Raw genomic sequence first — 14,314 nt, 5'->3', positions numbered from 1 at the left:
CTTCAAAAAGCATTAAATAAATCATATCTTCAATTTTATAACATGAATTTACTTACAGATAATATTTGGTCCCCCATTTTCAAGCCTTTTTTAGCAGCAGGGCTATTTTCCTGAACGGAAGCAACAAATATACCCACATCGTTGCCGCCTGCAAGTCTTATCCCAACATTTTTGCCCTTAATAAAGTCAATATTCCTAGCTGTAGGTCTGAAATTGGAAAAAGGGGGAATTTTGAATTGGTCTTAGTCTTAGTAGGTAGAATTGTATGGGTGATTATTAAATTTTAATTGGTGGTTTTTGGCTCGTTGAAAGAGCCAGCTAATAAATAGTTTAAGCAATGACACGCCGTAATTAGAATGTTCATAAAGTATTAATTAAGATGGACATTTTCGCCAGACCTATTGCTAATTTAATTTAAGACAGAGCATTTCAAGGAATCACAAAATCATTGCTTTTTAAACCTTAAACAATTCAACACACTTTTAAAACCAATTTTTGAGAACACATACTTTGTGAAAATATAAATCTCATTTTAAATTTTATTTATGTTATCTGGAAACTTGGAAAAATGGGAAGAATGAACAGGAATACTAAACATTTTTGTAAAAAAAATTAAAACCTAAATATTTATATACTTTTCCTTACTGTTATGTGAATAAAAATTAACAAAAATTGACAAAGTGTCTAAAATTTTTATAAGAATAAACTCACGGAAGAACTGGACCAGTTTCTTCATCAGCAGGAGGCAAGGAGTAATGGGGATCATGGCCATCATCACTTTTTGATCTCGGAGCAGGCTCAGGAGTGGAGCGGGAGCTCTCGGAGTCAGATGAGGACTCTTGGGCAGCAGCATTTCCCATCGGAAGGACACGAATTCCTCCAAATTGCTTTTTCTCAGATTTTGGTTCCACTTTTGGCTCTTTAGCTTGGACTGGTACAACTGGAGGCCTGTTGGAGATATAATTAGTCTAAATTCTAAATTTTAATGGGGAATATATCATAGGGCAAAAGGCTTTGTGGAACTAGTTTTTATTTTAAATAATTTCATACAGTTTTGAAGAATAATAATAAATGTTTTCATCTAGGTTTAAAAGATAAAAATTATTGAATTTTATCAAATTTTGGTGTTTATTAAAGGGCCTAAACACACCCCAAATGTACTTCGCTTTAATCGATAAAGTGTGTTTTTCTCATTCCAAAGACACCTTACTTGTTTTAATCGGTTCTGTATAACCAAAGATATTCCAGCTCAAACACCGTGAAATTCAAAAAACTGATTTGAAAGTTGCGTGGCGAAAAAAATTGAGAAGTGTACTACCCACGTGACAAACACGTCACGAAATTGTTGAAGCGTGGCCGCTCTCATTCAGAAAGGCGAGAGGCAGTGTTTTCAGCGAAAAACGAGAGAACAAAAAAAACGCAAAAAAGCACAAAAAAAACGCAGGTTTCGCTTTTACGAATGAATCAGTCACGTGACTAGTACGTTCCTACGTCACAATCACGGAGCTCGTAGTAAAAAAAAGATAGCGCTAGAGATCACTGTTTGAGGACGAATATCTATGCCTATACTGGACCAATTTTAATAAGCAAAGTATTTTTGGAATCAATAAAACGGTCGCTTTATGAATTTACCATAAAAAAATAAAAGTGACGTGGGGTGTGTTTAGGCCCTTTAAAATAGAAAGGGTGTAACCTGCTTTAAAATGAGTCAGAATATAACACACAATGTTACCACAAAATGTGGTTATTTATATATAATCTACATAATTGATAATACAGTAGGACAGCAAAGATTTCCCCTATGCAAAAATAGACCATAATATTCAAATTGAACCTCATAGTTATCTCTGTGGTTTATCACATGCCAGATTCAAAGCTTGCTTTAGACACTTAAACCAGATAACGAGTGGAATTTACCATACTAAGACACTGTGTACTTGCCCTTTGGCTTCAGGGCATGTAGAGATAGAGAAATGGTTAGTATGGAAACAAACAACAGACCGCACATAGCAGAGGTTAATATCATGATTCAGGTTGATATATTAATTAGTAAAACTTACTCAGCAGGTTCTGATTCTTTTGATATTGAGCTACGACGAGAGTGGTCACTTTCTTCTGTGGGAATATGGATTTTTTATTTATCTAGATTATTAACTTTGACATAATATACGCGCTATATTGGATTTCTAGTGCATGTTACACAGTTTATGTTTCATTACAAACATTACAGCCCATTTATGATGGTCCGTTTTTAAACGTTTTTAGTTTAAAATTAAATAAAAACTTTAGTGTTGTGTTAAATTAATATGAAATCAGTTTTTATTATTTGGTACCTATATTTATAAATATGTTTATTAAAACAATAAAGTAATGCATTGCAATCAATACCAAGCTTTGCACAATTTAAATTCATTTTGACTTTTATAAGTGTATAATACCTATTAGCTAGCTACCATGCATAAAAATTAATTTTAAATTTTCAGCAAGTATACTGTATACATGTTCTAATAAAATACACAATCTGACAATAAGCCACTAGCCAGATAAATTGGGCACAATTGGGTGTAACTGCAGCAACCAAAAGGTGTTTTGTGACAACTTTTTACAGGAAATTGTGTTGTTTTGGTGAACACAAGTCACTAGAGTGTAAAAACCATCACAGCATGACCTCACCCAGTTACCACACAAAGTTACATAATTCCTAACATTAGCTTTAGTAAACAGACTTGTTGTTGGCTTTAAACCTGCCAGTGACATAACTGCTATTGTTATAAACTAGAAACACACACAATTTATGAATCCTGCAAGTGCAGAGTTGGTACCAGTTTAGCCGAATGAAAAAATAATGTCACATTAGATCAATAAGTTAACAATTTAGAACAAATAAACTATACTAGTCTAACAAACAAGTGAAGAGAATCATTTCCTAATACTAGGTTCTTAACAATAAAGATAGATGGAAAATTTCAAAACTTGGCAATTCTTTTTTTACTTCATTTGTAAAAATACTGGTGTATAACAATGTGGGGTAAGATTGGATACCGTTAGCGGTTAGCACCTAAACCCCATATTTACTAATCAAGTAAAACAATTAACCATGCTTTTAGAGTCACAAGGTTTTGGCCCTTTGGATATAATTCTGTAAGCATTCTTTGTAAACTACCAAATGGGACTAGAAAAAGAATAAATACATGTCCCATCCTATCCCAACCTACTATATTATAAACTGTTTTTATAGGGAATGTATTTTCTTATAAGGTTGTGGGGCTCGTTTATACAATTCTTTAAACATTCTTTCTTTACTACCAAATAGTACTAGAAATAGAATGAAAACATAGAATGAAAGCTCCTACCCCACCCTACTATAATATAAACCAAAACAATGTTTTCATAAAGTCGCGAGACCACTGTTATACAATTCTTTGAACATTCTTTGTATACTACCAAAGGAGAGAAAAAAATACAATAAAAATATATCCCATCTTATCCCATCCCATTAAAATATAACATAAACCACACTTTCTAGATACAAAACTTACCATCACTTGCTGTGTCTTCTTTATGGTCCTCTTCATGTTTATCAGGTTCTGCTGCCGGAGCGCGGAACCTCTCCGCAGGAATGGAGACGGTTCCTCCGTCCTGTTTCTTCACGAGCATCGTCACTTTATCCTTGCTAAGTCCAATGATTTGAATCGCTTCTTGGACAGATTTGTTGTCAACATTTCGACCGTTGATCTGTTGAAATGTGTTGATTAAAGTTGAAATTTATTGAGTAATGTTAAAATGAGTTGTGTAATGTTGAAAAACGTTTCTTAATGTTGACAATTGAAATATGTGAACATTTGTTGATTGATGTTGAAAATTGTTGAACAATGTTAAAAATTGTTGAGTTAGCAATAGAAAAATTAACTTTATAATGTTTTAAAATGTCTTCATAAATGACTTGAAACCAAGGGTGTCTTAATACACAGTCCTGCAACAACAGCAGACAACTTGGAAAAGTCACTTTCTCATTACATTCCTTATTAGTAAAGCACACAAATTCAAAAGTTATTTATGTGTAATTAGCATTAAGGTATGCCAATAGAACACAATGATATTAAAGTAGCTAAAGTAATATCTTACCATCAAAATGGTATCTCCGGCTGAAATATCGGAGCTTTTATCCGCCAAGCTTCCAGGCTGAATATCTTGGATAAAAATTCTTGTCCCAAGTTTCAAACCATATGAATCTGGTAAAAAACACAACTTTTATTTCCTTGTTTAGAGTTGTCAGATTCAGTTTTAAATCCATAAAAAAAAAACATTCTTTATGACTTTGTATATAATATAGGCTATTTAAACAGTAAATGTAAAATTTAATTTAGAACTTTAAACGATTTGAATTAAAATCAATATAAAACAAATTCTGTATAAAGCATGACATGTATATAGTAGAGTAAAAGTGAAATTTGAATGTCTACACACTACACTGATCAAAAGAAAACTCTGCTTTTAATTAATCCATATAAACACAGAAATAAAAAGGATTTTTTGAACCTCAATTGGATTCATTTAGACAGTGATAGGTATTATTTTGAGAAATTCTAAAAAAAACATAAAAGTTAAAAAAAAACTAAGTATTAAAATTTGACTCACTGTTCCATCTTGTTTTTTTAAGAACAACTGTCTTTGGTTCACGGTTTTTGACAGGGAAGACCATCATGTCCCCATCTGATGCTGCACTGTCAGGGTCAGGGGAGAGGGGTGAGGCAGAACGCTGTTAAGAAATGGTCACAAATGTAAAACCCGAAGTGTAAAAGTCACAAGTGGAAAACCAGCAATGTAAAGATGGCAAATGTAAAGCCAGCAAAGTGGGAATATGTTTACTTTTTATCTAGAAAATTCCTATTTTTTTTTAATTTGCCTATTTTTTATTTAAATGTATCTATATTTTTAAACTTGGTGTAAAAAGATGCAGTATTACTATTTTAAACATATTTGGCACTATATACAAATAAACACATAGTTCATATTATGTATATGCCCTATAAAAACATTCTATCTAATTATCTAATGAACATTATCACTGTAACTAAAATCCACCATGTGAATATAAAAGTTCCTAATTTAGGTTTTCCATTCTCTGCACAATGTATTGACACTTGGCAGCTTAGTAGTGTATTCAGTCGCAATGAAGCAGCAATACAATCTTATATACACAAGCCATGTAGTAATCGGTTGTTGGTAATTGCATACCCATGTAATAAAGTGTATTACTTGATGACATACAGTCAATAACATTAAAAGCATTGGGAGAAAGTGTAACAGCTCAAATGTTCATTTATATTTAATTAAGTATTAAAAGCAGTAAAACTTTTATATTTAATTAAGTATTAAAAGCAGTTTTTTATATTTTGAAAAGCAATATACTTCAAGTTAATTTAACCCTCTAATAGATTCCACACACATAGCCCACACTATCAGTGTAATAATTAGGAAATGCATTCAAGACAATAATCAATAGAATTAATTACCAAGTCTTCCATAGGCTTGTGTGACTCCATTCTACCAGGTGAACCCCTGCGTACAGGGCTGGCACTACGACTGCTGGGTGTGAAACTTCGGCTGAAAGCAATGTGAACTTATAAGACACAAATATAACATCATTTTTTGTAAACATCATCCGATTAAATGCAGTTATTGTGCTGTGCTTAAACCTTTTTATGCAAGTTTTGTGCCTTATAACATATATTATTGAAATTTTTTTAGTGGTATTTCGGTTTCGAAAAATGCAGGTAGGAATAGTTACACACAATCCTGTAAAATAAATTTATATTTATAGATTGTAATGTTTACTGATTAATGCAGTGGTAAAAATCTCAGGGTTGGCCTACCTAGCTACCTAGTAACTACCGTGCCTACCCTACCACCCCAGGCTTGGGTTTGGCACTTATGTATTTATGATTAAAGGTAATTTATATTGTATTCGTAATATATGTATCGCATGAAAGACCTAAATGAGCATCCTAGGTGTTGGGGTTATGGGAAAATCTCCTCTTTGACAAGCACCTCAGGCACTAAGAATAGAAAACAAAATTTGTAATGTATGTAATGTAGTTTTACCTTCTCCTTCTAGGTGGAGTTTTCGAACGAGATCTTCCCCTTCTGCTTCTATGCACTGATGGACTGCTGCTAGCACTATGAGGGCAAATGTTAAAGTTAAATATAAATGCATCACATTCATTCACCAATGATGAACTTACTATGAAGGAGATCTCCTTCTATCTGACCTTGAGGGTGATCTGCTGTAACTGCGCCCCCTACGGCTGCTGTAAAAAAATATATTTTGAACCATCAAAAAAAACGATTTTTTTATACTAATTGTAAAAAATACCAGTGTAAAAAATGACTGTTGAACAGTTAATTTGGCAAAAAAGGGGCGGAAATGGCATTTTTAGGAAACATACCTCCTGGGTGGGGTTCTGCTTCTGCTCCTGCTGACGTCCCTGCCACGTGACCTCTGTCTGCGGTGTCTTGAAGAATCAAGGTCGCGGCTCCTGGAACGGTGCCGTCTCCTTGAGTCATCTAGATCCCTGCTTCGGGAGCGGTAACGGTGTCTGTCAGGGGAATGATCAAGGTCGCGGCTTCGTGACCGGTGCCGTGGCAAGTCATCCAAGTCACGGCTACGACTCCTACTCAGCCTCCCAGGAGGTGGTGTCTCTCTTCCAACTCGAACCAAAACTTTACGCTTAATAGTCTGTGGAAAGTTTATGTTTATTTAAAACATGGGACAAACATTTGTCCTCATTCAAAGGCAACTCAGTGCTTATTTAAAGGAAACATTAGAAAAAAGGTCACAAAAACCACTTCCTCAAAATTGTGCCGCCAAACAACAAATTAAAAGAAAATAACATTCCAAATTTTGGACAAAATGATTCAATTTTAGCTTACCAATTCGACCCTGTGACCTGCATTCTTTAATTCTTTCACTGCTTGATGGTGTGCTACATTATACATGGGCCTTCCATTTACCCTTAACACAATGTCATTGATCCTGGTGGAACAATAGACAATTATTATGTTATGTATTAAAGTGGTTCAACATATTATTATAGTGATTGTAAAACGATACCATACATCTCAGGGTGCCCGCAATGAAAATGTATAAAGCAAGATTTAAAGTGTAAGAGGCTACTGAATGGTTTAGGTCCTACGTTTTAGGGATTTAGTTACATGAACCGAGGCGAAAATTCACACACAGACAGAAAAATATTCCGGCAAAAAATATTTCAGGTAAAAATCATGGTATAATATAGTAGTAAATATTGAAACATCCCATATCATATCATATGAGGTAAAAACCATGGCATAATTTAGTCGTACAAAGGAAGCTATGATAAAAATGCATTCATTGTAATTGTCTGTGTATGTATTAACACTATGGCAGCATAATAAAGACTTACTTAAGCTTATCATAAGCTGGCCCCTGTTTTACAACATCAGAGAGAATAATTGATGTGTCTCCACTTTGTACACCAGGGTTGTCCTTTCCCCCACTTATTGCAATACCAAAACCTACACCAGGAGCCTTCTCAATAACATAGGTGTGCTCCTGCCATATTAGCTCATCCATTCTGTTGACATAGGCCTGTTACTTATCACAGTATAAAAGAGTTTCTCCTAACATTATTTAACACGTAATAGTCCTATGTTAGAGGTTTGATCAATGATGTAATCCCTTTACAGGGAAAACAAATGGAACAGTTGAGAAAAATCCTTCAGTGTGTGATTTAAATAGCCTGTTTAAATTCAAAAGACATATTATGCAAAAAATGCATACAAACCAATTAAAACTATAACCATACCAGTAGGCTAGCTAGCCTATTAAAACTCAACCCAAAATAAAAAATAAACATTTAAATTTTAAAACGGGCAGAGTTACTATGCAACATAAAATACAAACCAATTAAAACTATAATCAGACATAGTACCAGTAGGCTAGTCAATTAAAACCCAGCATAAATCACATTCAAATTCTAAAACAGCCAGTTTGGAGTTACTACATTGCAAAAGCAATTTAAAAAAGAGTTGTCTTAGCTTGTAAAATGTAAATGTTTTTTACCAAACTGTTTTAAACCCAATGTATGGACTCTTATTACATGGTAGTATATATAATAAAGATATTATAGCATATTTGTGATATGTAATAACATTACCAACAAAGAAATCTACGGCAATATGTTTTGATTACAATCAGATTGTTATTGACAGGCTGGTAATATAAGAAGGACAATAAACCTTGGCCTTTCGTAAAACTTTAATTAAATGTTATATATAATATATACTGTTTTATCTTGATAGCAATGCCAATATTGATCAACGAAATAGGAGTTATAATATTACGAATATTGAATAATAACCAAAATTGTCAAGATATAGCTAAACTCAGTTATAGCAGTTTCCAACTGCTTTTCAGTTAAATTTGGGAAGGAGGGGTACCCTATATATAAATACCAAAATTGACATATTTGCAAATCATAAACAATATAGTTTGCATTTAAACTCGGCAAAATGACACTTACTTGAACTTTGGCCACAAACGCTTTACTTAGAAGAAAATTTTCAGCTCAGTAATTTTTACAAGAATAGCTTAACAGAATGTGTTTCGCATCTAAACAGAATAGAGTCAGTTCTAATGTCCTGCATGATATTTGCATTAATATGTCTTACTCTATTTACTTACAGTATAGTATATACGTTAGTTTGCTACCTGTAGTACATACTACATAGGCGTAACATTTTTAAATTTTGGACAAAATCTTGGGTAGCGTTATTAAAATGCAGTTACTCTCATAGCTGCCGAACATCATTTATTAATGTGGCAAATGCAGCATACTTTGGCTTTGCTCATTTGTAAAAACACTATCAACGGGGAAAAAGCGGTTTCCGATTTAAACAGGGTGGTAAAACATAGGATGTTACCAGTTTCAAAAGTTTGCGTAATGCAATACCTATGCTCTGGTTTAATATTAACAGACGAACATAGCAACTCCAAAAAACAACATTTGATATTTTCTGCATTGCCAATAGCATATATAACAAAGGTTTTAAATATTTGACAAAATGCCAAATTAATACGCAACTTAAATTATGACAATTGAAAACATGATAGGATAGGCTTTTCATATAACGATACAATTCATGTATAGTAGTTAAATATTACCAAATGAAGATTAATCATTTACAAAAGTTAACATAGGAGAGATAAAATTGTGGCTTATATGATATAAACTAAAAGTATTTTAGCGCTTATATATACAGTAAAATAACACACAGATTTTGTTTTTCTAAACACATTAAACTTTATATATTAGGTGCAATAATTATTGAAAAGTAGAATGTTTTAATACCACTTAAACGTCAGAGTTTAATTACAGAGAATTGGCACAGACATCATTACATGTCTGTCTGGTGCAATTAAAACTTAAAATTTTAAGAACTTGCGTAGAAAAATATCGTTTAAAAGATACAATATTATTTTTGAAAATGCAATAGCCTATTCTAAACACTAATAACAACAACTTAGAGCATTGTAAAATCAATATTACAATAACATACCCAAATAAGGATAAACTCGCTTACCACATTAATTATATGTCTATTTTACTAAACTTTATAAATAAAACTGTTCACAAATATTAAATACAGTCAACAATTTCAGCAAAATGTATACGCCTATTTAAACATTAAATAATACCGTACAATTACATTCATTCATTCATTCATTCTTACATTCATTCAATTTCTAAACTATAATTCTATTTTGAACAGGTATGAACTCTAAAGCAGTTTCACAGTTAACTGAGTTCAAATGTTTGCATTTAAATCTATACGGCTGTCTCGTTGATCGAATACCTGCATTAATCGATATGGGCCGTTGGCGAGCGCGTATTTCCGCCACTACCGCTTCGGCATTCCGTTACATTGCGCTGAATATCAAGAAAGAAAAATACCCTTAGACAAATACAATCTTTTAAATCAATCGATATCTGTCATTACAAGAAACAAAATCCTAAAAATCGCTTGGAGATTAAGTAAAAAGCTACGCTAACACGCCCTTCCATATTTACATTCGGCAAGCTGTACTATTTAAAATCGACTGCGCTCTCATTGGACAGCGCACGATAAGCCTCGGGCAAGCGGCGCATAACTTCTCTTTTCGTTCGCCCGCTCGCTCTTTACAATGGGGCACCAGACCGTATCGGAGCAGGACTTGCGCGTTAAAAGAAACAGGGACAATGAATAAAGCGACACGGGCATTCACGCACATTCGCTTCGTATTGTCTTCGAACAATACGTCATGGCTATTCGTACACAGTACTATGTGTATGGTGGTTGCGACCCATTTGGCATGGCGCAATGACTTTACAACGACGCGAGATTGTCCGAACGTTATCAATTTTTAAAACTTTTAAATTTTTCTAATTCCATTAAATCCCTTAGCGAAAGACGCCAAGGTGAAAATGCAAAGCAACATATTTTGCTCTTAACAGAATTTCCAAAAAAGAAAAGATTTCGATAAAATATTTACAACAAATGTATCCACATACCATTACCGTGATGTCCACAACCGTACACAAAATATAACAAATTAAAATCCTGCCCGGCGGATAAATGGTTTCAAATTGATGCCACAATTTCCACTTGACATCGGCGCCTTTTTTCCATCTTCGTTTTTCTCCTTGTCCTATCCTTATTTACTCGCGTCCATTTGTAGACCTTGCGGTTATGTCGCCATTTAGTGTTCACTACTGTCAACCCGCCGCGGAACTTCGTATTTAAAACGCACGCAACCACTGGGTTTTGGCAAAAAACTCGGTTTCAGTGCATTGTATCGGTCAAAAAAACATGTTACTCGCTAATGAGTGTATATATACAATTCTAGTAGCACCGCTTAACCACCAGTTAACTTTAACTAGTTTGCAGTTCACAGTTGCCGTATTTTTATGCAGTTTTTGTTTTAGTTCCCTTATTATGGTTTATATTATTTGCCAGGATCTACTGCCATACATATCCATATAGTGACGTAATATTTAAACCCGCCCGAATATTTCCTTCGCTGTTCCGCCTTGGTTCACATGAAAATGAAAGCGCAATATTATAAAAAGAAACTAGCATATAGCCCAACTCCTACAGTGTGGCTCCTAACCTAAAGAATCGCCTTTACTGCTCCACGAGCTCAAGGAGACGGTGATTAAATCGTTCGTTTTATGGTCTGGGTAATTGAATGGAACATATTAGTGTTATTTTTGACCACAGGCAATCTCTCAGCGGCTATTTCTTCAGCTCAAGAAGGCTACTCATATGCAGGCATAAGAGCTTTCCTGGCTAATTGAGCGGAAATCTTACTACTTAAAACAAACTAATCAACGGCAAACACAAACATATATTTGTTAGTGATGGCATATAGATTCGTCACAACGTAAATGAGGCCTTTTATCGCTGTAGAAATGCTGCTACTTTTTTCCATCGTAAATACAATACTTTTCTTCGAACATAACTGTACCATTTAATGGCATTCATCCGGTTTAATTTAAAACGTATTCCAACGAAATGGAAACCGTAAAGACATCCAGGCCCATAACTCAAACATCATAAAACTACTCTTTTCGATACTGCTGAACTGCGTTTTACAGTAAAGCACAAGGCGTATCGTTTAAACTGGTATGCTGCATGTTCCGTCTGAACCTGTTCGGAAAGAACTTTACTTACACGAGCAGTCACGTTTACATTTATGAATCCATTCGATAGGAGTAGTGACTAGTGTATAATGTTCGTTAAAACAACACTCTGCTCAACAAACACGATCATTCTTATTAATAATAGGACAAAGCAAAGAAATATGTATGTTCAGGTGTAAAAGTAACACGACTTTTTGTTTTTCGCGTTTCTAAACGAAGAGAAACAAAAAGAACTGAGTACATTACGATTTACAACAAAATACCCTTTTTAAAACTCTGAGGCTCTCTTTGCGCATATTCGTTGAACCCAGGTTATACATAACAGGATTCATACATTCACTTATACGTAAGCAGAGGTACGAGGCTACACCGAACCAGTAGTCCGTTGCATAAGGTACAGACTTAGAGCACTTCGGTGTAACTGTGGTCCACATAAGATATGCAGTGAGCGGTATATAGCCAATCACGAAGTTTATCACGATTAAAATCAACTGTAGGAATATTTTTCTTTCCCTGTAGTACCGAGCATCGCTCACGTTTTGTCTTGCAACTGTATGATTCGGGCAAGCCACTGTGCGTATTTGGGGAGCCCGAGTTGTATGTACATTGCTTGCATTCCGGTTTTCATCGTCTAACACGTTATCAGGGTCGGTGGTTTGGGCAATCACGTCAGGCAATGGCGGTTGCCTCTGGTTTATTGTATCGAGGTGGCGAGAGTAGTGCTCGCAGTCCAAGAAGTTAGAAGCTGCTCGTCGCCACCTAGCGGATGATAAAATTCGTTACTTTTATAATAAGGAGGCGCGTTAGATTTGTCAGAAAAAATATTGCGTATATTACGATTTTGCATATTTAGAACAAATGAAAAAAATCTGATAACCTGCATTCACTGCTGCATATTCGTGCACTCGCACAATAATATTAATATGTATATTTAATCTTTAGGTCAGTATTGCTGAATAAGTTTGTGAAAAAAAAAAGATCTATATACACCACTGCTACTGCTTTCTGTTTCCTATTACGTTTTATCTCAAGAAACCAAAATATGGGAATTTCCCTCGTGTGTTTGGTGTTTATCAAGAGACGTAAGTATTTTTATCCTTATACCAATACCACATTATTGAAGTGCTTCTATATTTATAATGTAAATTTACATTGACAATGACAATCTCTTATGTTGGTATAACACACCATAGATTAGGTTTGCACTAAAATATGAATTCGGTTTTCGTTTGTATGGTGATTTTACAAGCAATATTATGTTTTATCGGGAAAACGATGGTTTGATGTTTTTTACCGGTTGTAAAATTTACAGATTGTGGCCTTTGAAGTAATTACGTAAAAACAACGATTTGCGTAGAAAAACACATACATATGCTAAACTGTTTGTTCTGCATCATGTATATAATATTGCAACCAACACCCGAAGTATAACGCCTGTAGCTGCTCCGCCACGTAAGAATGGAACAGTTACAATCAAGAAATAAGCACAGTCAAGAATTATAAAATCGCACCCTCCCGATTCCCACAGAGCATAGTCCGTTGTTAACTGTTTAAAACACGATCGCAGGATATTTAGATATTCTGTGCTAAAGGTGTGCAACCAACACTCGAGGTGTAACGACCGTCTCTACTCCGCCACATCAAAATGAAACAACTACATTCATTCATTTGTCATTTAATGTACATAGCATCAATGAACCTTCTTACCTATTCCGTTCGCTTAGAACGGTAATAATAAGTAGAGACAGCGTGAACAAAATTCCCATCGGCAAATAGAAGAAAATCGGATTGACTATACTCATATACAGATTATACATTGCCACACAACAGTCCCCGTCGTCTATAATAGAACACGAAGGCCAACTCATGCCGATGTCTTCTTGCTCTGCAAATTAACAACACTCTTTTTAGAGTCGTGATATAATACGGTTATATAATTCAGTAAATATTCTTTGTTTACTCCCAAATAAAAAGATAATGTAGAACGAAAACGTATACCATCCTACCCCAACCTATATAGGTATAATAATAATACAATGTTGGCAACAAAGGGTTTGCATTTGCAGTGCTATTATATATTATATGTTTTCATGCAAGTGCCTCATGGCTGTAATAAAAGGCCTAAGGTCGTCTCGCGGATTTAACGTTTGAAATGCTAAAAATGTAGTTACATCTTCACTGCTATCACTGTGGACGTATGTATGTGGGAAAGACACCTAAAGGCAATTGCTCAAACCTAGTGCTGGTCACTAATGAGTTGGCAATTTTTTCAGCAATATATAAAAAATCACTCACAAAGTTACATACGTGGTAATTCATAAGCGGGCACCAGGTGTACGAAACAGGACACTCGTGTTGTAACGACTGTTGTTGATGCCTGCCACGCGCGGGTAAATATAAGTTACATTCATTTCTTTATTCCCATACCTCTGCGAACTCGCACATCCATGTACACTGCTAATGGTAATGCCACTGCAATAGAAATCACCCAAAATACGACGATGGCTGCCAAAACTCGTCGTTTGGATATTGACGTTACACAAAACGGTCGCTTTACAGCAATGTACCGAAGAGCGGCGAACGAAACGATG

At 34.7% G+C, this 14,314-nt stretch overlaps 2 protein-coding genes across 6 annotated transcripts in view; both read right to left on the bottom strand.

Moving 5' to 3' along the window:
* Positions 1-8,712, bottom strand: part of LOC149735768 (tight junction protein 1-like) — a 26,141-nt gene extending 17,429 nt beyond the window's left edge. For 4 of the 5 annotated variants that reach the window (XM_089878279.1, XM_089878281.1, XM_089878282.1 and 1 more), the window contains exons 1-13: positions 8,565-8,712; positions 7,446-7,616; positions 6,934-7,036; positions 6,450-6,739; positions 6,246-6,311; positions 6,106-6,180; positions 5,517-5,607; positions 4,639-4,759; positions 4,126-4,232; positions 3,540-3,735; positions 2,061-2,115; positions 712-948; positions 57-207 (exon numbers count right to left, since the gene is read on the bottom strand). In XM_089878279.1, the coding sequence (XP_089734405.1) occupies positions 57-207; positions 712-948; positions 2,061-2,115; positions 3,540-3,735; positions 4,126-4,232; positions 4,639-4,759; positions 5,517-5,607; positions 6,106-6,180; positions 6,246-6,311; positions 6,450-6,739; positions 6,934-7,036; positions 7,446-7,615 (1,662 nt within the window). In that variant the 5' untranslated portion in view covers position 7,616; positions 8,565-8,712. The remainder of the gene's footprint in view (positions 1-56; positions 208-711; positions 949-2,060; positions 2,116-3,539; positions 3,736-4,125; positions 4,233-4,638; positions 4,760-5,516; positions 5,608-6,105; positions 6,181-6,245; positions 6,312-6,449; positions 6,740-6,933; positions 7,037-7,445; positions 7,617-8,564) is intronic. The other variant, XM_089878280.1, reaches the window with a different exon arrangement.
* Positions 8,683-14,314, bottom strand: LOC149735767 (uncharacterized). The gene is made up of 3 exons (XM_089878302.1): positions 14,151-14,314; positions 13,431-13,608; positions 8,683-12,482 (listed from the first exon to the last, which is right to left on the bottom strand). The coding sequence occupies exons 1-3, from the start codon at positions 14,170-14,172 to the stop codon at positions 11,966-11,968; spliced, it is 717 nt and encodes a 238-aa protein (XP_089734428.1). The 5' UTR covers positions 14,173-14,314; the 3' UTR covers positions 8,683-11,965.

This window comes from Ciona robusta, chromosome 5, assembly GCF_009617815.1.
Source record: "Ciona robusta chromosome 5, ASM961781v2".
Taxonomy (NCBI): domain Eukaryota; kingdom Metazoa; phylum Chordata; class Ascidiacea; order Phlebobranchia; family Cionidae; genus Ciona; species Ciona robusta.
The sequence above is the reverse complement of the archived record's forward strand: the minus strand, read 5'-3'. Positions and strand labels throughout refer to the sequence as shown.

Coding starts and splice junctions, on each gene's coding strand:
- LOC149735767 (XM_089878302.1), bottom strand. CDS start 14,172: ATGGATGTGCGAGTTCGCAGAG. Junction 13,609..14,150: donor GGATGTGCGAGTTCGCAGAG/GTATGGGAATAA, acceptor GTTAATTTGCAG/AGCAAGAAGACATCGGCATG. Junction 12,483..13,430: donor GTTCTAAGCGAACGGAATAG/GTAAGAAGGTTC, acceptor ATCATCCGCTAG/GTGGCGACGAGCAGCTTCTA.